The sequence below is a fragment of the Peromyscus leucopus genome, chromosome 7 (assembly GCF_004664715.2).
Source record: "Peromyscus leucopus breed LL Stock chromosome 7, UCI_PerLeu_2.1, whole genome shotgun sequence".
In the NCBI taxonomy this organism is placed as follows: Eukaryota; Metazoa; Chordata; class Mammalia; order Rodentia; family Cricetidae; genus Peromyscus; species Peromyscus leucopus.
In genome coordinates, this window is record NC_051069.1 from 49,199,596 (window position 1) to 49,226,854 (window position 27,259).

General features: G+C 45.1%; 1 protein-coding gene across 5 annotated transcripts in view; it reads right to left on the minus strand.

Annotated features, from left to right (window-relative positions):
* The window catches only part of Bbs9 (Bardet-Biedl syndrome 9), a 436,605-nt gene that overhangs the window by 384,311 nt on the left and 25,035 nt on the right, over positions 1 to 27,259 (minus strand). For all 5 annotated transcript variants that reach the window (XM_028872560.2, XM_028872557.2, XM_028872558.2 and 2 more), the window contains 2 exons: positions 9,304 to 9,368; positions 2,944 to 3,057 (listed from right to left, as the gene is read on the minus strand). In XM_028872560.2, coding sequence (XP_028728393.1) covers positions 2,944 to 3,057; positions 9,304 to 9,368 — 179 coding nt within the window. The remainder of the gene's footprint in view (positions 1 to 2,943; positions 3,058 to 9,303; positions 9,369 to 27,259) is intronic.

Below are 27,259 nucleotides of genomic sequence, written 5' to 3' on the forward strand. Positions count from 1 at the left end.
TAAGTTAGGGAAAGCTGGCAAGAAATTAAACCGAGCTAAGGCTGGACATTCATAAGTAAGAATAAGCCTCCATGTGTGATTTGTGTGCTGGGTGGCAGGCCCCCCAAAGAAGAACCAGGAAAACCCCAACAATAACTTTACCTGTTAATTTTTAGCCCGTGTTGGATGAAGTGGGTTGTCACAGAGAAGTGTGACAGGACACCTGGGTGTGAGCTGACAGTCGTCTCTTCGCAGCAGGAGGAGCTCAGAATGGCTACCTGTTAACGTCTCCCCTGACAACTGAATTCTGAGAGATCCCTCCCTCTACTTCACATAGGAAGGAAGCCCACCTCTCACATGAGAATCATATGACCTGTGGGGTGGGACTTCAAGGCAATCTGCCTCAATAATGTACATCAGTGTGTGAGGTTGGAGTGGGTAAGGGGTTTTTTTTGGCTCGTTTGTTTGTTTTGGTACTGAGGAGAATGCCCAGGCCTCATAAATGCTAATATCAACGAGCCACAGGCCCAGCCCCATGGACCTGCATTTTAGAATAAAATCCTGAACCCTATGACATCACTCTGGAAGTCCATTATGAAATCCACCAAAAATGTTGCAGAAAAGCAAAGAATATGTTTATTTTAGTTATGTTAATTTGGTCTGATGATAAATAAAAAGTCCAATTCAATCTCTACAGCGTGTGGTACATGACCTGAACTACAACAATGCTACAAAAACAACCACTTTAAGGGGCCAAAGCACTTTCTTCTCATATCATAACTGTTTGGACTCCAGATGTAGAGTAATTTTGTTTCACTCTTTGTCTGTTTGTTTGTTAGTTTTTAACAGGGCCATACTCTTACAAGCTATCTAACCTAGACTAGTCTTGAATTCATAGCAATCCCCCTGCCTCAGCTTCCTAAGTACTAAGAGTAAAGGCATGAGCCACCACACCCAACTAGATCCATAGAACTTAGCAACATGCTAAGAGCAGGCAAGGGAGATTAGGTCCCCCAAAGATGTCAGACATTTTTAAAAGTGTGGCCATCGATTTGAAAAGATAAGTGAGGTGGGAGGAGGCATTTTATTGACAGCTCACCTCTCACACAAATCTGAGCTCTTCCTCTCCTCTTTTCATTTAGCGCATCCTCATCGAGTAGCCCCAACATTCCCGTTACTCAGGTAAGTAATTCTATAGCCTGCTAAGTGTTTGGTTTCTTAGTATTTTCACTATGCGAAACTTTACATGCACATCACGAACAAAAATATTCAAGATTGGGGCTGGAGAGATGGCTCAGAGGTTAAGAACACTGGCTGTTCTTCCTGAGGTCCTGAGTTCAATTCCCAGCAACCACATGGTGGCTCACAACCATCTGTAATTTGATCTGGTGCCCTCTTCTGGTGTGTAGGCAGAATACTGTATACATAATAAATAAATAAATCTTAAAATAAATGCTCAGTCTAGCTTAGGCACGAAAAAAAAAAATATTCAAGATTGGGGGCTGGAGAGGGAGCTCAGTGGTAAAGGACATTTGTTGCTTTAGTGTTTGATTGATTTACAGATTTATTTCATGTGTGTAAGTGTTTTGCCTGCATGATGTGCACCCTTTTATGCCTGGTGCTAGCAGAGGCCAGAAAAGGCTTCAGATTCCCTGGAACTGCAGTGATGATTATGAGCCACCATGTGGATGCTGGGAACCAAACCAATGAGCCAGCTCTCCAGCCACACTTGTTGCTCTTACAAAGGACCCAGGTTCAGTTACCAGCCCCATATGGCAGCTCACAACCATCCAGTTCTAGGGAATCTGCCACCCTCTGGCATCCTTAAGCACCTACCTGCATGTGGTGCATATAAACACACATAACAAAAACATACACACACACACACACACACACAAACACAAAAAAATAAAAAAAAAAAAAAAAAAAAAAACCTCAAAGCTAAAATTCCTAATCACATATTCTACAGGTGATACACGTACATAATGTAAACACAAGCATAAAAATCACACATTTCCACCACAACCCAACACCACTAGCTCCTCTTCAACCAGGTTACGATGCAGTGAAGAAACATTAGTTACAAATCAGAACCTTCTTGTTCAGCACCCTGGTGAATCTGAAGTCCTGGGTCTGGATGAACATACTGCAGGAAGCCTTTTAATGCTTAGCAAAAGAAGTATACAAAGTGGGGGAAAGCAGCCTGCCTAAGCCAGACGAGCCAGACTTCCCCTTTAGTAGACACAATTAAAACATCCAGGGAAGAACTGCTTCTGTCCTGAACATGTACATACTCTTTCTCTGGTAATTATCAGCACAATACCACTATTTGCATGGCATTCATATGCTGTTTGGTATCATAAGTAATCTAGAAATTAGAAGGCATACAGAGGAAGACTGCCATGAGGAACACACTTGTGATCCCAGCACGTGGACTTTGTGCATAAGAGGGTCACTATGAGTTCACAGCAAGTCCAGCCCACACAGTGAGATCCAGGTCAGCCTGGACTACAGTGTGAGAACAGTCCTCAAAAATGCATACATACATACATACATACATACATACACACATATGTACATACAAGCAAAAGGCTTTTGAGATCTCAGAGCTGATCCACAAATGGCACACCTCCTCCCACAATCCTTCCCAAACAGTTCCACCAGCTGTGGACCAAGCTCGCAAACATGTGAGTCTATGAGCACCATTCTCATTCAAACCACCACAGATTTTTAGAAAAAAAAAACACCAAAAACCATATAATAATACAGGTTGTGTGACTATCAAGCATATCCATTGTTAAAAGTATACTTTCTAATTATGTTAAGTATCTGAATATAAAACTTTCACTAAAGTACTTACTTAAATTCCTTAAGATGCAAACCACATAATATTCCATTGTAATATGACAAAAGAGTGTACATCTACCACTTGAAACAGCATACGCATGATTCAAAGCGAATTACCTTTTACGCCACCAAAGGGTCCATACGTCATATTGCAGGCTGTCCTCTGAAGATGGTGCTCATACATTAATTTTATCTGATATTGATTCCCATGTTCTACGTTACCCAATGTGCCTATGGAGAAAAAAAATAAAAGGACAACTTTAAATCTGTTTATACTGTTTTATATTAATTTCCTCTCAACCTCTGTATCAGCTTTAATTAAATTTTAGTGAAATTAAAAATGACAAAGTAGTAAAAGATAAGAACAATTAACACACTGGTCACAGAGAAAGCCAGCACAGTTTTAAAAAAAAAAAAAAAAAAAACATTTAAATCTCAGCTAAATTACACCATTAGAGAAATAATACCATGGGGGCATTTTATTACATATTTCTATTAGACATGCCTGAGTGAGGTATAATTATTTAAATGACAGCAAGGCCATTTAATTTCAGTTCTAAAATAAATGCAGTTACATTCCTTCAGTTATCAACAATATAATAGGAGATTAAACAAATGACAACTTTAAAACAACTCATTTTCTTGTCCACACTATCAAAACACCCAACCTCTTCACACATTGTGTCCTAATTATTTGAACTAGTGATTAGACCCAGGTCCTTGTGCAAATTGGACAAGTGTCCTACCACTGAGCTATACTGCCAGCCCTTATACTCCAATTTCACGGAGGAATCTTCCAAACTTCCTTCAGCAAGTGGACAGGACAGTGTGCTTGTCAAGGGCACAGACGGACCCGCAAGCTACGGAGTTGAGACCACGGATGTGTGGGGACTGAAGGCAGCGTTGGGAAGAGAGGGGCTGAAAAAGCAGCTCTTCCATAAAGAAGAGCTCTCAAAATGCAAATACTAAAGACGATACCAAAGCACTTTAAAGCAACAAAAAGAGCCCATTTGATCATTAAAACCATCTAAATCTTGCCATGGTTAGAGATACCTATCATCCCAGCACTGAGGAGGACGGGACAGGAGGGTCACAAATCATGTCAGCCTCGGCTGCTGAAGGAGACCTCTCTCTCAAAGAAAAGGACATTCTAAGTGCATACAGTGAGCGCCTGCTTTGTGGGTGGTTTTAGGGAGTTGGTTTCTGTGTTCAAAAAAACTTGCCAACAAACCCTGAAACTGTAAGAAAATATATTCTTCTACATTTTAGACTAGAAATACCTTAATTATTCAAGTAAATAAATAAACTGAAGAAATCCTCCCCCCTCAAAAAATAAATCACAGTATTGAAACCAGGGCATTAGGTCAGATACTGTAACCCAGTTCCTGGCTATCTACTGTTTTAAGAACTTTCGGGGAACCCGGGTCTTCCCCCACAGAAGGTCCATGGATACCATCAGTGACAATTTCTCAACAGAAAGTGGCATCAAGACAATGCAGCTGCCACCAAGACACAATGGTGTGACCTAGAGTTCTCTGAAGAAGTTCTCTGAAGAAGTTAAGGTTTTTATTGCTGTGATTAAACACCATGACCATAAACAACCTGGGAAGGAAATGGTTTCTTTCAGTTTATAGCTCCATTGCTGAGGAAGTCAGGACAGGAACTCAGGGCAGGAACCTGCAGGCAGTAACTGATGGAGAGGCCATGGAGGAATACTGATTACTGGCTTACTCACTATTGTTTGTTCAACCTGCTTTCTTAAAGTACCCAGGACCAACCCATGTGTGGCATGACCCACAGTGATCTGGGCCCCCTTGTTGCTGAAGGGCTTCTCTCCAAGTTCCACCAAACCCTGCAGTCCCACAATCCACGTATATCACTTATAAACTGTATGGCCGTGGCAGGCTTCTTGCTAACTGTTCTTATATCTTAAATTAACTCATTTTTATAAATCTATACCTTGCCACGTGGCTGGTGGTTACCGGCGTCTTCACATGCTGCTTCTCCTGGTGGTGGCTACAGTGTCTCTCCCTCAGCCTTCTGCTTCCCAGAATTCTCCTCTCTCCTTGTCCCACCTACTTCCTGCCTGGCCACCTACTTCCTGCCTGGTCACTGGCCATCAGTGTTTTATTTATATAGAACGATATCCACAGCACCCCCTACACATCAATCACCAATCAAGAAAGTGCATCCCAAGCTTGTCCGCAGGCCAATCTATTGAGTCACTTTCTCAGTTGAGATTCCCTATTTCCAAAATGGCTTTAGCTATGTCAAGCTAACATAAAACTAGCCAGCACAATTGACCCCTTGTCAACTTGACACACAGATACATCACTATTTAACTAGAACCTTTTCTTTCTCAATTGTCCCAAGATGGCCTGTTAATATTAACACTAAAATATAAAACATAAATAACTTTAAAAGCCTCATAAAAGTTCAGCCTCTGTAAATTATCCAAAGCCTCTTTCAAAATACAAGCCTCTCTAAAATATCCAAGGCCTCTATAAAATCCCAAAGTCTTTCCAAACCAATGTTTCTTTAAAATTTCAAAGTTTTTCTAAAATATCCAAGGTCTCCTAACTGTTGGCTCCCATAAAAATCAAAATAAGTTATATACTTTCTTACTCCAAGAGGGAAGGACCAAAGCACAGTCATAATCAAATCAAAACCAAAGTCCAGCATGGTCAGACTTCTAGACTTAAGATCTTCATGGCTCCGAAAGGCTTCTTCCCACAGCACACTCTGACTCTGCCATCCACGGCACACACGGCGTACAAGCTGAGGCAGGTTCCGTTTCACAGCTGCTGCTTTCCTTGGTGGTTGTCCCACGGGAGCGGCATCTCCAAAATGCTGGAGTCTCTGCAGCTGGGCTGTACCTTCACCCATACCCTTTTAACCTTTAACCTATAACCTTTACCTATAACCTTCTCAGGGGACTATTCAGACTCTGACTCCACCATATGTGCCAAGTCTTAACTCCTCTCCTTGATACCCTCAATCCTGGGGCTTTGGCATTCACTAATGGCCTTTCCCAGCTTCTCTTCGGAGACTCCAGCCACACAACACAGTATCAAGCCTCACTGCTCTCCCTGACCCCTCAGTGCTCTCCATGACCCCTTAATGCCTCCACACGCAGCACTACCTGAAAGACTCTTAGACATTACCAAGTTCAGCTGCCAGCACAAGGTACAGCCTTGGCCCCTCTAGGCCACAGCTTCTGTGTGCTGAGCCTGAAGAAACACTTCCCTAGGAAATTTCACTGCCGTGATACAGGTCTCTTCTCAGTCACAGCTGATTCTTCATGCCCAGCTGACCAGTTTCAACTGTCCCAGTAAAGCAGAGGTTTCACTTTATTAGCTCTTAAGTTCAAATGCCAATGGCCCCCAAACAGTCTTTAAAGGGACTCTCAAACTTCCCTCTGAGACTTCACAAGCCAGGCCTCCATGGTCTGCATCACTCACAACATTCATGTCTTCCAAACTCCCACAGAACAAACCACTGAGCTCTGAGAACACAACAACTTTTCTAGCAGCAAAGCTCCAAAGTCCTTCCACAATTGTCTTAAATCACTGTTCTATTGCTGTGGAGAGACATCATGGCCAAGGCAACTCTCACAGAAGAAAACCTTTAATTAGGGGCTTGCTAACAGTTTCAGAGTTTTAGTCCATTGTCATCATGGCAGAGAGTATGGCAAGCACGGTGCTAAAGTAGTTGGAGCTACAACCTGATCCACAGCAGAGACAGAGAGAAACGACCTAGCATGGGCTTTTGAAACCTCAAAGCCCATCCGCAGTGACACACTTCTCCCAAGAAGGCCACGCCTACTCCAACAAGGCCACACCTCCTAATCCTTCTCAAACAGTACCACTCCCTGATGACCAAGCTTTCAAATATATGAGCCTATAGCAGCCATTCTTATTCAAACCACCACAGCAATTCTTCCCCAAAACATGATCAGGTCTGCCACAGCAATACCCCATGATCTGGTTCCAATTTTTGTCCTAGGGTTTTTAACTTCTGTGATTCAACACCATGACCATAAACAGCCTGGGGAGGAAATGGTTCATTTCAACTTACAACTTTCAGGTCACACTACATTGCTGAGGGTCAAGAACTCAAGGCACTTGGAAGCAGTGACTGACAAAGAAGCCATGGAGGAGTTCTGGTTCCTAGCTTGCTCTCCACTGTTTGCTCAGCCTGCTTTCTTAAAGTTCCCAGGACCACTAGCCCAAGGGTGGCACCACCTCAACTGATCTGAGCCCTCCCGCATGAACCATCAATCAGGAACAATCCCAGGCCCATCAGCTGGGGGGGTTCTCATTTGGGGTTTACTCTTTCCTAATGACTCTAGCTTGTGTCAAGTTGACAGAAAACTAGGTAGCACATTGTGTCTTTCTTCAAGATCCCGAAGACTGTCTGACCCTGGCTAAGCAGAGCACTGGGACTGTGGAGGGATGCTTGATCATTCATGTTTGTGCTCTATTCACAGTGCTAAGAAGTGGAATCAGTCTAGATGTCTATCAGCAGATGAGTGTGTAATAAAAGGTGGTACATATAACAATGAAATGTTATTCAGCTGTAAAGAAAATTGAAATTTACAATGAATGGCTGTTGATAGAACTGAGAATTAGTAACTGTTGAGCGCTCAGCCCTTCATTCCCTCTAAGACTCAAGGAATATCAAGGAAGACAGAGCAGAGAGAATTTAAGAACAAATAGACGATGGAGAGAAAGACTACAAAATGCTATCTTCAGAAAGTGACATAGCCATTATAATCGTGACCTTACAGCAGCTATGGCTGTCTGCACTGGCCTGTCAACCATCAGTTGTGGGTCAGGGAGGGACTCATGAGTCTTTACCACCCCGATGAACAATTGGTGAATTCTGGTGAATTCTGGGGAAGGGGAAGTTACTGTCTTCCTTTGTGCGGCCACTGGTGAGCACCAAAGGATAAGCTCCAGTGGGTAGTTCCAAATCCATGGTTGTTGTGCCAGCTGGTTTATATGCCAACACAAGCTGGAATCATCTGAGAGGAGGGAGCCTCAATTGAGAAAATGCCTCCATTAGATCCAGTTGTAGGCAAGCATGCCTGTAGGACATTTTCTCAATTAGTGATTGATCAGGGAGGGACATAGTGAGTAGGGACAGCCCTGGGTTCTATAAGTAATCAAGTTGAGCACGATCATGAGGAACAAACCAGTAAGCAGCTCCCCTCCATGGCCTCTGCATCAGCTCCTGCCTCCAGATTCCTGCCCTGCTTGAGTTCCTGCCCTGACCACCTTGGATGATGAACAGTGATATAGAAGACAAGATAAATCAACCCTTCCCTCCCTAAGTTGCTTTTGGTTATGGTATTTCATCACAGAAATAGACACCCTAACTAAAGCAGTTACATTAAGGACACTGATTAAAATCAGTGGGTCACAAAAGAAAAAGACATGCATGTATGAAGGTGACTTGTAGAGAAGATGAGGCTGGCCAGGTAGGAGGGAAATAAGAGAGGGCAAGAAGCGAAGGAAAAGTGGATAAGATCTACATGAGCTGACTGGGAGGGGGTTGGCAGAGAGTGAGGAGTGGGGCAGGAGAACACAGGGAAATGGGAGGGTAGAGCTGGAACAGGGACAGAGAGGGAGGGCAGGGAGGGAGGTACCATGATAGATGAGGACATCATGGGAATAGGAAGAGGCAGGGTGCTGGGGAGGCTCTCAGGAATCTGCACTTGGCTGTGCTGGGGGAGGAGGTCTTTTGCTCCACCCCTTGGCATCTCTATAAATGCCCTGGGGCAGAGACAGTCAGGGCCTGTTGGAAAAGGTTCCAAGCCCTCTCAAGGCTATCCTTTATATTTTCTATCTATTTATCTCCGCAATATAAATCCTTCTATCTAATATTTCCTGCTGCTCACACTCAAGAAAACTCTGGGGAACTGTGGGGTTGGTGGGTAAACGCCCCACAATCCTCAATTTTAATGCTGAAATCAAAGCACAACAGACTACACACAGGCCCACATCAGGGAACAAAACCCAATTTAACCTCAGAATGAAGTGTCTTGAGGTCTGGTCGAATGAAGACAACAAGAAGCTGAGAAACTGGAACTAGAAAGAGAAAACAGTGAGGTTGACCAAGGAGAGGACATCTCAACCAACTCTGACTCCACCGCTAAGGAACAGCCGCTGCTGACCATGTCCTAAGCTCCAGGGGTCCTGAGGACCAGAACTGCTGTGCTGTAGCTGGTCACAGGCTGTTCTGGACACAGTTCCTGAAAGCACTGGGATGATAAGAAATCCTCTGACAAAAACAAGAACACCAGGATAGTGGGCCAAGACAACGTGTCCAGAATTACAGTGAGTGGTAGGGAAGGCTAATGGAGACCAGCAAATCCTCACGTGACCACTTTGTGTTCACTCCCAAGTACTCTCGACTCCTTTATCAAGGCCCAGCTTTGTGATGTCAACCCACGTTAGAAGAAAGTCCTCTTACCTGAGACGGAGTAGACGCAGAGCTTTCTGGAATGCAGCACGGCCAGGTGAAGCATCTCGGTGCCTCTGCAAAAGGGGGTGGTTTCAAAGGGTTTAAGTGTTAGCTTCAGATATAGCCCAAAAGTTGTTACAAATTGTTTTCAAACAAACCTCATAACTGTAGCTACTGTGAGTTAATAAAACATAGACATAATTCCATAATCATATCAACAGGCACCTGCCTCTAATTCAGGCTTCGCAGAAGGCTGAGTTACAAAGTTCCAAAGCAGCCAGATCCACAGAAGGGAATAAATAAAAGAGTAAGAAGAGGAGAGGACCAGGCGTGGTGGACACACCTTTAACTACTGCACTGAGGGCAGAGGCAGGCAGAGATCTGTGAGTTCCAGGACAACCCGGTCTACAGAGTGAGGGCCAGCTGGTATAGGAAGACCTCGTCTCCAAAAACAAAAAAAGAGTAAGAAGGAAAAGGGAATGCAAAAGAGGAAGGTACTGAGGGGAGGGAGATGAGGTGGGGGGAAAGGAAGAGATGCTTCCTGAGCCTGAGACCAAACACAGGCCCTAAAGAATCAGCCCTGAGCCCGTCTGTGAGTCCTCTCCCCAGTGAAGAGCTCCACGCTCTGCTCCTGCTTTCTGACCAGCTCACCTATGACTTCAGGCTAGCCACTTAATCTCCCTGGGCCCATTGCCCTCTGGGAAATAAGAGGTTTCAATTGACTGAATGCAAGTTTGTGAAGCGCCTGAGCTGAAGGAGCATCCATGCTGTCGGTAGTAACAATGGCACAGATTACTTCCAGATCCCAACTCTCATTAGAAGTGCTGAAAACTTGCATCTTTGACTAAGTCTCAAATGGAAATAAAATAGCACCATCTACAGTGCCCTTCTCGCCATGTCAAGTGGCTCCAGAGGCAGACACAGGGCAGAGTAGAAATCCTTAATTCACGGGCTTCAGGGGATCAGACAGATGGACACTAATGAAGAAAGGCTGTGGAAGGCTATGATTAACCGAAGACTGCAGCCAGGCTGAAAGAGGTGGCTACTATTTGGTTCTGGGCTTCTGGCCAGATCTCCACAATTTTTCAAGAAAAGCCAGAAAGCAGAAGTTTTATGTGAAACCTCCTGGTTCTTAAATATTAACAGCTCTTTTAAATTTAAAGCACCACAGGTCAACATGCACACACAGCCTCCAGCACGGAATCTGTTGGAGTCGATGGAAAGTGCAAGGAATAAAACTGAAGTCGGAAGACTTGATTCTGACTCTCCCTTCTCCATGGGATCACTGCTCAGAGCCCTGGTGCCCTCCTTACAAAGGGAGGCCTCAGCTAGCTAACACACGTACAAGGCTGACAGACAGCTCCATTATCCTCATCCTTTGCTCTCCTGCCACAAAAATGGGACTTTGACTGCACAACTCCCACAGAATCATTAGTGCTCTCAGAATGCTTTTATGGACCTGGGTATTCAAAACAATACTGTCTCCATGTTCCGTAGGAGAACAAGACAGTGTAGAAAGACAGTACAGTACAGAGGCAGACACAACAGGTTTGCATCTCAGCTGTGTGACTTTATACTCTGAAATTTCTTCATCTATAAATGCAGATCATTATGTCAGGTAAGATTACTGAATCAGGGCTGGAGAAGAGGCTCAGAGCCTATAACTCCAGCTCTGATGCCCTTTTCTGGACTCTGCATACATGTTACATATACATACATTCAGGTACACACACATACACATAAGACAGAAAATAAACCAATCTCTAAAAACAGATGACAAAAGTAGAGAACAGAGTCACTCATTGCCACCCTCCTTCCTTCCCAAAAAGTGGTCACAGAAGTGAGAGCTGGGCCCACCAGACAGATCAGTGTTGATCACAGCTCATGCCACAGGCCAGGCAAACATTAAACCATCTCTGTAATTGCTCAGAGAAGCAGCAGCAGAGAGAGAAGAAAGGCCGTGCTGTTTGAGTTGAGCTGGCACAGAACAGAGCATCAGGTAACAACGGCACTGAGGGCAGGAATTTTAGGATGAAAGGACTGTCTCCTTAAAGGGATAATTATTCCTCCCAACTCTCTAGCAAGTGAATCTGCCTTCTGATGACTGGGCCCTTCACCAGGATTGAAGGTACAACTGCAGGCAACTGAATGTCTAAAGCCAGAAGCAGATTCCTGGAGGGAAACCCTAAGATCACGGAGGAGATGGGATGAAACTGTAACAGACACAAACCATTTCTACCGTGAAAACATAGAGATCTAGGTTTCAAAGCTGTTCACCAGAAGGGATTCATGTCAGGACTGGAGTTTCAGTTCCACCCTCAAATTCAGCCTTTCCAGGCAGGTGTGCTCACTTAGGAGCTAAGAACCCAAAGCTCCCTTCTGACATTCCTGGCCAGAGGATTTTCAACTTATGGTCAAGGACACAAACTGAGGCCCCTGTCCCTGAGCTGCCTGCCCCATTTCTATCTCTCTTCCTCATCATTTTTCCCAGGAAGGCATAACCTGAACTGTCACATAGAGAGCTGGGAGCAAGCACTAGTTAATATAGGAGAGCAATGAATAGGTGTCTTAAGAGTCCATCAAAAGACCCTGGTAAACTTTAATTCACAGATTTAAAATAGCCTTGGTCTGTCTTTTTCTAGTTCTCTACCTAGGACTTATAATGTTAAGACATCATATTAACTCATGTTTTTTAAAAATGGCAAGTTGGGTATAGCTCAGTAGTATAGAAATGAATGAAACCTTGGGTACAGTCCCTAGTACTACAGAGTGAATGGAGAGAAAAGGAGAGGAGAGGGGAGGACACAAGGGGAGGGGAGAGAAGAGGAGAGGGAAGGGGAGGGGAAGAGAGGGGAAAGGACAAGAGAGGAGAGGAAGGGGAAGAAAGGAGGGAAGAGGAGGGGAGGGGAGGAGGGAGAGGAGAGGGAGAGGAGAGGAGGGGAGGGGGGGGAGGGGAGGGGAGGGAGAGATGAAGGGAGGGGAGAGGAGAGAAGAATGGAGGGGAGGGGAGGGAAAAGATATACAAATGTAAAGTTAGCTAGGCATAGTGATGCACACCTTTAATCCCAGCACTCAAGAAGCAGAGTTTACCTTGCTATCAGACTCAAAAAAAAGGGATAAACTCACTTTGCAATGACTGCTCTCAGTATCTCCTGGTAAATTAGATAAAAAGAAACAGCTTTAAGGTTTGTTTATATGAAGATAGGAAAGCTGTCTCACTTCTGTTCACTTACTTATCCTTCTCAGATCTGATGACATTTGCCAGTTTTAACAGCTCTCTCCCCCAACTCCAAGGCTACAAGCACCTTGGTAGCTCATTAGTAAGTTTCCTGTTAAAGTACAGACAGGTGTGCCTCATTCACAGACTTCTTGATACAGGATGAACTGGCTTCAGATGTGACTTCAGAGGTTCAGAGTTTTAACACTGATAAATGCAGTTTTGATAAACTCTGGAGCACTGACTACAGACAGTCTTGGGAGTCCTTACATTTCTGTGGATTTTACTGGTCCCAGCTTTTAGAGGCAGGTTAGTACTGGAGAGGGTAGGGAAGACTTGCTCCTTCTTCTTCACTCACCTAACCACTTCCACTCAGCAAATTTCCTCTGGTAATAGATTTAAAGATATGTTTCATTGGGCTGAAACCAGGCCCTAGAAAATGTTCATACCTTTCAACCCAAAGCCATATCTTTTGCTATGACATCAAGATGTAAATTGTTTCAATTGTTTTACAAACATTTACAGGGTTCTTGCACAGGTCCACCTCTCCTGCCAGACTCATGCCACGGCCAAATCCTCAGGGGCCCTCCAGATACACCACCAGCCACTGCACCAGCTGAAGACACCAACCGGACGAATACTGGCAAGTTAACTTTACCCACATGCCCACTTGTGAAGATTCCACTGTCTCCTAATTTGTTGACACTTTTACAGGACGGATAGAGGCATTTTTCCACCTCCAGCAGATGTGATGGCTCCTGTACTCTTTATTTGGCAGGCCATTTCCCCAAGCTCCTGGAACATCACTGCTGGTACCACCACTCTAGACTCAAGGGTGTATCTGCTCTTTCATCTGGCTCATCCACCCTTGCCTCTTCTGTACAAGCAGGGCACTTCTCTGTCCCATTCATGTTTTGGGAGTTTTATTCTTTTGTTTTTCGAGACAGGGTTTCTCTGAGAAACAGTCCTGGCTGTCCTGTAATTTACTCTATAGACCAGGCTGGCCTTGAGATCCTGCCTCTGCCTCCCCAGTGCTAGGATTAAAGGCATATGCCACCACCATCTGGCTTTCTGTCCCATTCTTTCTGGCAGTTATCTCTCTTCCCATGGCTAGCCCCACTCATGAGGCCAATAATAACAATCTTGGGTTTTTTTCCTAGCAAGTTGCCCTCTCAGCTCCTTCAAGGGGTCTCCAGAATGACAGCTAACTGAATGCTTCTTCACTCACACCTCCCACGGTGAGTGACTCTGACTCTCAACTTCTCCCTTCCTACTTCACCCAAAATCAGCAGGAAGCAATCTTGAGAATTCGGCACCCTCATTCCCCCCACTTGCTATCCATACCTCACCTTTTTATAATGATCAAAAAGCATTCTGGCCATCACTTGGGGACCCACCCAGCGTCCTGATATCTTATGTAAAGTCCCCTTTAAAAAAAAAAAAAACCCTTCTCTCTCTCTTCCTTCCTCTCTCCCACTCTCTCCTTCCATGAGACTGCACACACCTCTGCTTTTCTCTCTTTCCCTCTCTCTCTTTCTCTCCCCTCTCCCCTCCCCCTTTAATAATAAAACTTTCCACCTTGGCTCAAACTCGTCAAGGCTGCTGTGCACTGTTTCACAACACAATGCAGGCCATAAAAGTCCTTACTTCACACACTGGCCTAACGCATTCATGGTCCATGTCTCCAACAAAATGAAGCATGTCCCTGGAAGAGAGCTCATACTTGTGCTGGCCAGCTTTATATCAACTTGATACTGCTAGAGGTCACTGGAGAGAAGGGAGCCTCAACTGAGAAAATGCCTCCAAAAGATCAGGTGGTGGGGAAGCCTGTAAGGCATTTTCTTAATTAGTGATTGCATGAGGGAAGACCCAGCCCATTGTAGATGGTGCCATCCCTGGGTTGGTGGTCCTGGATTCTATAAGAAAGCAGGCTGAACAAGACATAGGAAACAGCCAGTAAGCAGAACTGTTATGGGAATTCTGTCACCAGTCCACTAGCCAACTGAGAGGAGCATTTTGGTCCAAGAGGCTGGGTTTGTGGTGGTATTGCATTCCCCAAAATATTGTGCACCCTACTAAACTTATCTGGGGTCAGAGACAGAACAGCCACTAGATACAAAGGCTAGAAAATGGTGGCGCTCACTCCTTTAATCCTAGCATTCCAGAGGCAGAAATCCATGTGTTCAAGGATACAGACAGGCATGGTGACTCATCATGCCTTTAATCCCAGAAAGTGAGCCTTTAATCCCAGGGAGTGGTGGTAGAAAGCAGAAAGGTATATAAGGCGTGAGGACCAGAAACTAGAAGCATTTGGCTGGTTAAGCTTTTAGGCTTTGAGCAGCACAGTTCAGCTGAGATTCATTCAAATGAGGACACAGAAGCTTCCAGTCTGAGGAAACAGGATCAGCTGAGGAACTGGCGAGGCGAGGTAGCTGTGGCTTGTTCTGTCTCTGATCTTTCAGTGTTCACCCCAATACTTGGCTCCCGGTTTGTTTTATTAATAAGACTCTTTGGCCGGGCGTTGGTGGTGCACGCCTTTAATCCCAGCACTCGGGAGGCAGAGCCAGGTGGATCTCTGTGAGTTTGAGGCCAGCCTGGGCTACCAAGTGAGCTCCAGGAAAGGCGCAAAGCTACACAGAGAAACCCTGTCTCGAAAATTAAAAAAAAAAAAAAAGACTCTTTAAGATTCCTGCTACAGATGGATGTGACAGAGAAGGGGAAGCCTTTTCAAGTCAGAAGCAAGTGACTGCAGGTGTCAGGCAGTGGCTTGTGAGTCAGTTCAGGGTCCTCATTTGTTCTTTACCATTTGTGCATGCATTTTTTTTTTGTTAATAAACGGTAAAGAAATCATTTATCAAGCATCCTCTATGTCCTCTGCCTCAGCTCCTGCATTGGGTTCCTGCCCACTTTGGGTTCCTGTCCTGGCTTCCATCAATGATGAACAGTGATGTGGAAGTGTAAGCCTAAAAACCCTTCCCTCGCCAACTTGCTTTTGGTCCTTGTTTCCTCACAGCAACAGTAACCCTGTCTAGGACAATACGTGAGATGGTTCTTTGGTTTTCAAACAGATCTCAGGATTCTGAATAATGGTGCCAATAACAATGAACAAATGGAGTGAACCACGATTCATACAGGGTTCGGGGTCCTAATGAGATGTAAGAGGGCAAAGGGGGTTCACAAAGATGAGGCAAGCCTACCTGTATGATAACTTCCACAATATTTTTTTAACTTTATATTTATTTGTTCCATTTTCAGACAAGGTCTCATGTAGCCCAGGGTGGCCTTGAACTCCTGTCCTCCTGCTCTGCCCTGCAAGTGGTAGGATCACAGGCACAACCAGACTGGCTTTTTTTAAATGTGTGTGGGTATTTTGCCTGCATGTATATCTGTCTATACACCACATGCATGCAGTGCCCAGAAGGGAGCACTGGATTCCCTAAAAGTAGAATTACAGACAGTTGTGAGCTGCCATGCGGGTCCTGAGAATTGAACCTGGATCCTCTGGAAGAGTGGCCGGTGTTCTTAACCACTGAGCCAGTTCTCCAGCCCCTAGATTTATTTAAATTAAAATATAATTACATTATTTTCCCCCTTCTTTCTGCCTCCCAACCCCTCCTGTGTTCTCCCCTATTGCTTTCTCAAATAACCTGCTTTTTTCTTTGATATTATGGTGAAGGCTGGGGATATGTACAAACTGAATTAACCACTAGGGTGCTAAATTGGGGGTGCTTGATCCTCCTTCTCTGGGCAGCCATTGCCTGCCTATAGTTCTTTGACTAGAGGTGGACCCTGTGAGATTTTTCTCCCTTACACATTAGCATATCTATCAATCCTGTCATTGTTCAGAGTTGGACACAGAGGTCCCTGTGCTCACAGATAAGGAATGTCAAACACACGGTTGTCTCTTCAAGGAACAGATGTATAACCTGTTTACAGCCCAGAGGCTGGGAGTGAATATGGTTAAGAGCCTGGTGACCTCTGTGCCATCTGTATGGCTGAGGCCACACCTGGCTCCTCCTGACTCTTATGCTTATCTCAGTCCTCCTCCCCAGACCCTTATCTTGAGCATTGTCTTAGTTAGGGTTTCTGCTGCTGTGAAGAAACCCCACAATACTGCTGATTTTCCATCTTTCACCTGAATCTACTGATATTCTAACTACTGTCTGCAGCCCTGGGACCCCTTAGTCAGCACCCCACCACTCAGGCTGCAGCCTGGTGGGACTTCCAGTCCTGCTGGGCCCATTCTGCCACTGTTGTCAAATATAGTTTCTCACTAAGCCGCTACCGTTCTATTTACCAATAAGGACTTGGGATTCATATGTTGGAGTGAAAACCTGCTAGCTCAGAGAGGCTGAGAAGCAACACCTTCCTTTTTGGCAGAGACACAGCAAGAGAGCATCTCTCCAGCTCCCCCAAACCAAAAACCATGAAACTCCAAGTCCCTCCCTACTCCTTCCTGTGCATCTCTCTATCTGTCTTTCTGGCTTCTCTATACTCTCTATGGCTAATTCCTGTCAACTAGTTGCTGGCTCCACCTCCTGACCTAAGGTTGATTTTTAACAGTCTCAGGTTTCAGTGTGATCAAATATCCTGCAGTAGACCATGACAACTCTTATAAAGGAAAACATTTAATTGGGGTGGCTTAGAGTTCAGAAGTTTAGTCCATTATCATCATGGCAGGAACCGAGGCAGCATGCAGGCAGACTTGGTGCTGGAGAAGGAGCTGAGAGTCTTACATATTGACCCACAGGCAAAAGGAAGTGGTCTGTCTTACTGGGCGTGGCTTGAGCATATATGAGCCTCAAAGCCTGCTTTCACAGCAACACATTTCCTCCAACAAGGCCACACCTACTCTAACAAAGCCACCTCCTAATAGTGCTCCTCCCTTTGGGGGCCATTTTCTTTCAAACCACCACATTCCATTCCCTAGTCCCAAAGGCTTGTAGTCATATCATAATGCAAAAATTCATTAGTCCAACGTCAAAAGTCACCATAATCTCTAACAATCTCAAATTTATTTAAAGGTATTAAGTTCAAAGTCTCTTCTGAGATTCATGCAATCTCTTAACTATAATTCCCTGTAAAATCAAAAAGCAGATCACATACTTCCAACATATAATGGCACAGGGTATACATCGTGAGAAGGCCAGGCAAATACCATGACAGGCTCCTAATAACTCAGTTAAGAACTAGGCCTCAGTTCCTGCCTCTTGAAACACAGGAAACTGCATGCAGCCTGGGCCAAACTCCTTCCCCCTCCACAGGTAATAACCAAATAATGACAAAGCCTGGGGCCTGTCCAGACTTGCTCAAGAATAGAAAAGCTATAGCCTCAGTCCACCCCTGCCAGCCCTAACCAATCAGAAGTGTACTAATATGATTGCCACTTGTGTAATCCAATCCTAGGTAGAATGAACACACTGCTTTAGAATTCCTTTGTGTATAAAAGAGCCTGCAAGCTTTTCTTGGAGGTCATCATTTTTGACTTTGTATTTGATGCATGGCCCCAGCATGCCAATACCCTTATTCTCAAGATAGTAAACTCCTGCTGATTGCATCCTGTCTGGTGGTCTTTTACAGGACTTCTCGCAGACCCTAACACATTACCCTTCCAAAATGCAGAGAAGGGAGCATAGCAAGGAAATACTGCACCAAAGCAAGATGAAAAACAAGCTGGGCAAACTCCAGACTCTGTATCTCCATGTCTGATGTCAAAGAGCTCTTCAGATCTCCAACTCCTTTCAGCTTTGTTGACTGCAACACACTTCCTCTTGGGCTGCTTCCACTCCTGTTAGCAGCTCTCCTCAGTAGGAATCCCACGACTCTGGTATCTCTAACATCTTGAGATCTCCAAGGCAATCCTCGCTTCAACTTCACAGGCTTCACACAACGGCCTCTATGCCTCCAATCTGGGACACCCCTGACACATGCCTGGCCTCAGAGGCCTTCCTTAGTCGCTGGAAAAGGTTCCATAATCCCTTTCTTCTGTTCTTGACTCTAAAGCCATGTAGTTGAAGCTGCTCAGTTCTGCTGCTTGCTGGGGCTGGAACATGGTCCCCTGTTCAATTACATCTTCACCAGCCTTCTGCTTTCCATGGTTTCCTTCACTGACTAAGCTTGGCTGTCCTAGAACTTGCTCTGTAGGCCAGGCTGGCCTCAAACCCAGATATCAGACAACCTCTGCCTCCAGAGTGTTGGGATTAAATGTGTGCACCACCACACCCAGCTCTAAACTTTTCTTTAATTCCTTTTCACAAGTTGGAAATCTTCCCTGAACTCACCACTCCCTTTATTCCATTTCTTAATCCATTTATCTCCTTGAACACAGGATTTAGCTCTATTCCACTTCCTGGTGCCCTTTTTCTCAGTCTTTACATTTTGTATTTTTATTTGCTCAGTTTGATCATACAGATAGTGCAGAGGTCACCAGGCTATAAACCATCTCTACTCCCTTTGTAAAGTACTTGTGACATCTTTCATAAGGATGGGTGTGAGGGTTTGAAAGAAAATGGTTCCCAAAGGGAGTGGCACTGTAGCTAGAGTTTCCCTGCCTGGCCCACAGTCAGGACAAATCTCTGTCACCCTCCAGTCCCACAGCCGCTCAGACCCAACCAAGTAAACACAGAGACTTATATTGCTTACAAACTGTATGGCCGTGGCAGGCTTCTTGTTAACTGTTGTTATAGCTTAAATTAACCCATTTTTATAAATCTATACCTTGCCACGTGGCTGGTGGCTTACCGGCGTCTTCACATGCTGCTTGTCCTGGCGGTGGCTGCAGTGTCTCTCCCCTCAGCCTTCCAATTCCCCGAATTCTCCTCTCTCCTTGTCCCACCTACTTCCTGCCTGGCAACCTATTTCTTGCCTGGTCACTGGCCATCAGTGTTTTATTTATATAGAGCAATATCCACAGCATGGCACATTAGGGGTGTGGCCTTGATGGAGGAAGTGTGTCACTGTGGAGGTGGGCTTTGATGTCTCATATATGCTCAAGCCATGCCCAATGTCTCAGACCACTTCCTGTTGCCCGTGGGATCAAAATGTAAGAACCCTCAGCTCCTTCTCCAGCACCATATCTCATTGCATGCCACCATGTCCCACCATGATGATAATGGACTAAAACTCTGAACTGTAAATGAGTAAAGAGCTTTATTTACTCCTTTTCATTATAAATCTTCATCAGAGTTAACACTAACAGCCACATGACAAGTTTATACTAGGCTGTTTTGAGATTTCCTCTGCCAGTGGAATTAATCAAAATCTCTTCACTTCTGCCTCAGGCAGACTCTTTGGAAAAGGCAAAAGGCAGCCACATTCTTCACCAAAATATCACAAGAACAATCTCTAGGCAACATACTAAAATTCTTCTCCTCTGAAACCTCTTGAGCCATCCCCCCAGAGTTTAAATCACACTTGGCACCACTGTCTTCCACGCTCCCACTAGGACGGCCCATTAAGCAGAACTTGAAGTGTTCAACTGCTTTTCTAACCCACAATCCCAAGGTCCACACTCCTTCAAACAAAAATATGGCCAGGCCCATCACAGCAATCCCTCAGTCCCTGGTACCAACTTCTATATTAGTTAAAGTTTCTATTGCTGTGAAGAGACACTGTAACCATGGCAACTCTTATAAAGGAAAACATTTCATTGGGTGGCTTACAGTTCAGAGTTTTAGTCCATTATCATCACGGTGGGACATGGTGGTGTGCAGGCAGACTTGGTGCTGGAGAAGGAGCTGAGGGTTCTTACATTTTGATCCCTCGGGCAACAGGAAGTTGCTAAAATCCTTTAGATTACATTCCTAAAGCTAGTCACCAAGGTCTATTCCCTTATTTGGCCACTTCCTCCTCCTGAGGCTGACTACCAAGGTCCAGCTATCAAAGTGTTGGAGTCCAGCAATCAAAAGCCTCCTTTGCCTTACCTAGTTAACATGCCCGTCCTAACGCAGGGTTTCCCCTTTACCTTTAGAAACTGCCATTTTCCTGTGTGCAATGCCTGTCTCCTCTTCTTACCAGGCATTTTATCTTTTTATTATCTTTATTTCATCTTTTTTCTATGGTCTTTTTTTTTTGCTCTTGCTTTTATTACTTCGCTTCGATTTCTATTGCTTTTTTTTGGTTGATACTTTTATGTGATCCGTTTTTTACTTTTGTGTTTTCTTTCGTCACGTCTGTTCTTTTTTTTTTCTCTTTTTTTATTTTTTTTTTATTTTTCTCTCCTTTCTCTATTTTTTTTTTTTTTGTATGCTTTAGTACTTTTCTCTTGAAGTTTGTTTCGTGTCGTTTGTTATTTTCTTTTATTCATTCTTAATATTTTCTTTTTCTTTTTTTTGCTATTTTTTCTTCCTCTTTTATACTTTTTTCTATTATTGTATTTGTTTTTTGGTTTATTGTTTCCCATCCAAGCACAACTACCCTCTGCCCCCTCTCCCTTGTCCTCTTTGTCTCCCTTGTCCTACCCATCTTTGTCTCTTATTCCTGCCTTCTGTCTCTTCTGGGGCAAAATAAACCTCTTTTGTGCTGAAACTTGTCCTGCGGCGGTCCTAGCCAATACTTTTCCTTTTCATTATTACCTCAAGAATAATCGTTTTCCACAATTGTGATATGCTTAAATATGCCTCAAATGAATACCACCCCGTCGTGCGAGACTTTAGTAAGTTTGAATCTCAGATCATGTCCTCACTGTGTCTCATCTTATGCCTGGCAGCAGATGGTCCTTCTCGCTGCAACCCTCTGTTGGTTATTGCCTCTCCTCAGCATGTGTTTATCTGGTGACTACTTTGTTCTCTAGTCAGCTGCTTGCGCCTATTATGTTGCGTAGAGTCCTTCGACGCATGTACTCATGCCTCTCATCCTGACAGTTATAAACTTGCTGCCTACGTGTCTTGGCGTGCATTCTCGAGTGTAACCACGGCGTCGTCTCACTGCTCGAGTCTGTCATCTGATGCACGTGGGTCCTAGAACATTCCCTCTCATAGTGGATTCTCAGGCCACTAGTCATTGTTGGACTGGCTTGATGTTCACTGCTCTAACCAAATCGCTTTACTTAATACGGATCTATCCACATTCAACATTATTCCTTCGTTCGAGATGACTGTCTCCTCCGATGAATCTTTCTTGAGGTATGTCTGTACCAGCGATGTGAGTGCGCGCGCTTTCCGAGCGATCTTCGGCGCCTCATGGCTATTGCTGGTTGTCGGCCTCTTATCATCCACCAGACTGAGTCCTGCAACTCCGGCCATGGCTCTCAGACGACATGAGTGTAACGTTAGTCGTCGTCGGCCTACGCTTGGACTGGCTACTGGGTTCGTGTTGGAACCAGACTTCCTTCTGCTGCCTTCACACAGATCGTTCTCTCCTACTATGGCACATTTACAGACCCATAATTCTTTGTCTTAGGAAAGCCATTCTGGATTCTAGTCTCACAAAGACTCCATGAGTCCCTCTGGTCTCTTCTGACATTTCTGCCCTCTCATCACCATGCACCCTTTAGGCTGCAGGACTTGTTTGCTTAACTGCGATAGATCCTACTTGTGCCGTCTCTCCCATATGCTTGTGCCTGATGGTACGATACTGCCCCAGCTCCCATGACGCAAGTTCTTTCCATTTCCCGCAGTGTTCCCCTCTTACTCTTTATTTCAGTTATCGATTTCCCTCCTGCATCGATCTACCTCCTGTTTCGACACGACTTGTGATGACTACCTCATGATTTATCTGAGTGTCATGTCTTAGTTGCAGCGCCGCTGCCTTGTGTAATGCGCGTATCCCTTCAATACTCCGTTGTCTCTCTCCCCGGATTCTCTTTCTTCCCCCTATCTCTCACTATGTTAGTCACCTCGTCTTGTGACATCTTTTCCACCGATCTCTACACTTTCTACAGTCTGACTTCGTATCTGATATGATCCTACTACGTCTACGCTGTTCACAGTGCCGATGATTCACACCTGCCTCCGCACTTCGTTTGTTCCTAGTTTTACTTACTCGATATGTCCGTATCGTACCAAGCAAGGCGTACGCTAAAGTCTGTACACACTAGTCTCATAGTGTCCATTTCTTTCTGGTTTCGCCTTCGGCTGGTCAGTCTTAATTTCTGCACATTGCCTCTGTCTCCACTTGCTTTTTTTAAAGAAAGGCTTCTTTTAACCCTTAGTTACTTCGTGACGTCAGAGCTGCTGATAACGTGTTGACATGTGCTTTGCACTCTTCATTTCCGCTACACGTATAGCCTCTCCCTCCTGTATTCAGTTGCATGGATAGACTGCCTATACTGTCGTCTCGCTTAGTTTCTTTATCTGGCGCAATATACGCGCACCTGTCTTGTAATCTTCCGACTCTGTATGTTTGACTGCTCCTCGTTCTGCGCAGCATCCTCTCCTCGAAATCATCTGCTTCTGCCTTTTCATGCTACCATACTCATTTGTCCGCTTCATAGAATCGATCTCTATCATGAGTGGCATTTATCCATTATTATTCATAGCCAAATCTATTTACCGTTTCATACGATCTTTATCGGGTTCGGTGTCATTACGATCCTTGTATTTATTGCTCGGTCCGAGTTCATTGTCGTGATTCTCGCGCCCTTCAATCTATCTGCCTTCGGCCTCTTCTGCTCTCTCTGAGCTCTGATGAGATGTCTGTCACTGATTGTGCTAACTGTTCTGGCGTGCGTTTTCAGCGTATCTCTCTAGTGCAGGGCGCGTTAGAGTGTAATGTCTGATGATGGTGTCTGGTAATTGTTGCGTCTGATTATGCCGGCGTGTCTTGCTCATCGGGCAGCGGTTTGAACTGCGTTCGCGATTGTGTTTTTTTTGCTCCAGTTAGTTCGCTCGGCGTTCCTAGTACCTCTTCTGTACACCAATATGTTGCTGTTCCACTCTTACCTGGTTGTTTGCTCCATAGTACGTTCCAGCCAGTACCTATATCTACTAAGAAGTCATCTAGAATGGCAGTCGTTACTCATCTTCTCAGATATCGTACATTATAGATGATTATTTCGACGATTCGCTCAGGGATACGGATTCTCACATTGAAGTCTTTACTCGCCTTGCTGTCGTTCACGACGTGTCTTTGTGTCTCAATGCACTACTGCTCTTTCCGTATCTCGCCTAAGCTTCCGGCCCTTTGTTTCTCGTTCTCTAGTACCTCGTACGTCACCTGCTACGTTAGCTTTGACTCACCCCTGACTCCTTTTCGACTTCCCTTTTATTCCCAGACCGGTATGTCTGGTGTCTTATTGCCTGTTCTAGCTGGTGTCTGCGCTCTTGAGCTCAGTCTATCTGCTGGCCATGTCTCCTAACTCCTTTCCACGCTGGCATCGCACTCATGCTCGAGTCCTAAGAAATTATCGCTTCCACTCGCCCCTCGATATCCGACGTTATTTCCGTTCAGATTGGAGTTGCGGCAGCTGTTCATGGTCTGTTTCACATCGGTCATCTTCTAACGTTCATTCTGCTTTCGTCCCTTTAGGTGCCCTTGTGCTCTATCTAGTGCCGCCATCACCCGCTTAATACACCGGTATATGAATTGCACCTCACGTACAGGTATAGTGCCTCGAGCTCGTCACTGCTGGCGTAGTCCCTCTACTACTCTCGTGCGATCTCTCTTATTAATACTATTTGTATCATCTTTTTACTTTGGTTAATCCTTGCACTTAGTCAGACCGGACATGCTCTGCTTCGTGCACCGTCTCCTTCTATTGTCAGGGATTACTTTACGCGACCGTTGTCTGAGTCACTCCTTGGGTAGTGCCTCAACCGATAGGCCTTGCTAGCAGCGTCATCCTTGTGCTTACTATAGTTCTTATGATATCTCTATATCCTGATCCTGTTACCCCTACGTACTCAACGTCGTGCCGTATGCCATCATTCCTATAATGAGATCTTCCCGTATTCCATATCGATCATCTATAGTTGCGAGTCGCACCTATCGTCTGTAGTGTCGTCTGTAACCTGTGGCCTCCGTTCTGTCCTGCGTGTCTCCGTGTTTAGGTCCGTGGAATCGGCGCTGTGCTTCTCGTCTTATAAGCCCACTCACAGTAGTACACACGCCGACCTTGTCTCGTCACGTCTCGCGAGACTGACCACTCTCTGCACTTACATGTTGTTACTAGCTCAGGATTGTTATCCTGCCGAGTTGTTCCATTGATCTGATCGCTCACTTCAAATAGTAATCTTACCGCTCGATTAGGTTGCACTGGCCGTGCGTGTCTTATGTCCAGCTTAGACTCGTCGAGCATCCCATGAGTTTACAGCGCTAAGAGTATCGTATGTCATTCTACCTACCTCCTGCGAGCTGTACAGCTATTGTCTCATTCCCTAGCAGCTATTATCTGCGCAGTTTTTTACCTGCGGGCGGGCGATCCGTGCGACTAATCGGCCTGATCGGCCATCGCCTCACCTTCATGCACTTTTTACAGTTCTCCTCTAAGACCCATGGCTGACGGTGCCATTCATTTGCTTGTGCTGTCTCTAGTATGATTGATGTCTGCCCTTCGGGCCTGCTACGTCTGTCCACATAGTTAAGTTCGTTCGTGATTATTCGCGCGCTTGTCGCTCGATTTGTCTGTAGTCGACTATGCACACCGCGCCGCGCCCCTGTCCTTCATTCCATTCACTCCTCCTCTCTCTCCGTGATCATATAACACCCACATATCTCTCTCCTCTGTAACGATTCGTTATAGCATGCATACTCTCAGAGATCAGTCATCATGCTATAGACGACGAGTCCATTGCGCTGCTCTCGAATCATTCATCATTGTGCGACTGCTACCTTCATGTCCTGACGTGCTGATGTTGAGTCTTTCCTCAGCCACGTACGACTCCTGCCGCGGCATTCAGACGATCGTGTTCCTGTCCGAGAGTAGTGCACGCTAGCTACTCCATATGCGCTGTCGTCGCGTATCTGACTTCTACGTGCCTGTTGATCGTGCTAATCTCTCATCAGTGCACTACACCAGCGAGTACATCTGACTGCTCTTTGCAGCTTTCCTCATTGACAGTATCTTTGCGTGAGCCGCGTGTTCGTCAACTCACTCCATCTATACCTAAGTTGGCGGTTGAATATCTCAATAACTATGCTAAGAATAGTACTGGACACCAAGTAGTGTTCTCTCCTTCAACTGCGATGCACTCTCGCAACTCCTTGACCTTTCATCGCATTCTTAACGTGTGCTCAGAGCTCTACCCGCGTCTCATCGTGACTTCAAGTATCGTACCTCCTATATGCTGAGTGCGTGGGATAAGTGTCGACTGAAGCCGTGTCCCTTCCTCTCCCACTTATCCGATCCCACTTGTCATTAACAGCCGTCAATGTTAACCACCAAGATCTGAGTGCCTGATTGCGCCTTTAGTGTATCTTGCCATTGCTGATTGTGGTCTGTTAGTTCACAGATGTACAGCAGCTAGTTATAACTGACTGCTCCCCTTGCTTGGTAGCTCTTCAGTCGCACTTCTTTTACCATGTGCAAAGTTAGACCACAGTTGTAGCATGCCAGGCAATTTACACCGGCCTGCTCTCGGGACCTACGGTACATGTCATCAGCACAGCCCAGATTGACACTACGCGTCAGCAGCCACGAAGCAGAACGCTCGCCAAAGCCCGTTTGCAAAGCCCTTCTCACCCCTCCCTCTCTTCCCGTCTGCTCTCACTCAGAGGCCACCTCTGCCACCTCCTCCAATAAACCTCCCATCTGTGACAGCTCTGTTGCATGGTGTGCTTTGTGTATCCCCTTGGCTCCAACCCGCCAAGGGTTGCCTTCTGCCACTGAACTATTACACACAGGTAAGGGCTTTCAGGTGAGGACACGAACTTCAAAATGGACCAATGATTGGCTTTTTTAAACAACAGCATGTAGTAAATTACATAAAAATGGTGGCTTCATTGTGTATGTGAAATACATATACACTATGGCACATGTCATATGGCATTTATGTGTACTGTGATTGACACTTCCTTTCCCATTTCCCTGTCTCCATTCTTGATTGCGTCCCATTTATATCAATAATACTTTTATGAATTTGTGGATTTTTGTTGTTTTGTTGTGTTATATTTTTCTTTGTCTAGTGTTTGGAGACAGGGTATCTCTATACGACCTAGGCTGGCCTCAAATTCAAAGCAATCCTGCCTCAACTTTTTCCTGTTCTGGCGGGGGGATTATAGGCCTGCACTCCACACCTCAACTCACAGTATTTTTTAAAGTTTATTACATTTATTATGTATATGGAAGAGAGTGCCAGATCTCATACAAGCATGGTTTGTGAGCCACCACTGGTGCTAGGAATTGAACTCAGACTTCTGGAAGAGCAGTCAGTTGCTCTCCAAACCTCTGAGCCATCTCTCCAGCCCAAACTCACAGTATTTTAAGCACCAAGAAATATAGGTTTATTGGATATATTTAGCTACTTTTACAATATATTAGCTACTTTTATGTTGTTGTGATAAAAATACATGACCAAAAGCAACTAAGGAAGTTCTATTTGCATCAGTTCCAGGGGCTGGCTGCTCATAACGGCAAGGAAGCATGGCTGCTAAGAGGCAGGAAGCCAAGAGACCACATCTCATCATAACCCGAAGCCAGAAAAACATGTAAAAGTGGGCAAGTGATAGACTCTTAAAGCCCACACCAGTATGCGTGATATTTTTATTTGTGCTGAAATGTGATTTTATTTGTATGCTATATAGCAAGCCATAGCAGAAGCCAGCGCGGCGCGCAGGGGCGGCGGCCGGCGCGCCACCGTTGCAGGTCCCGCG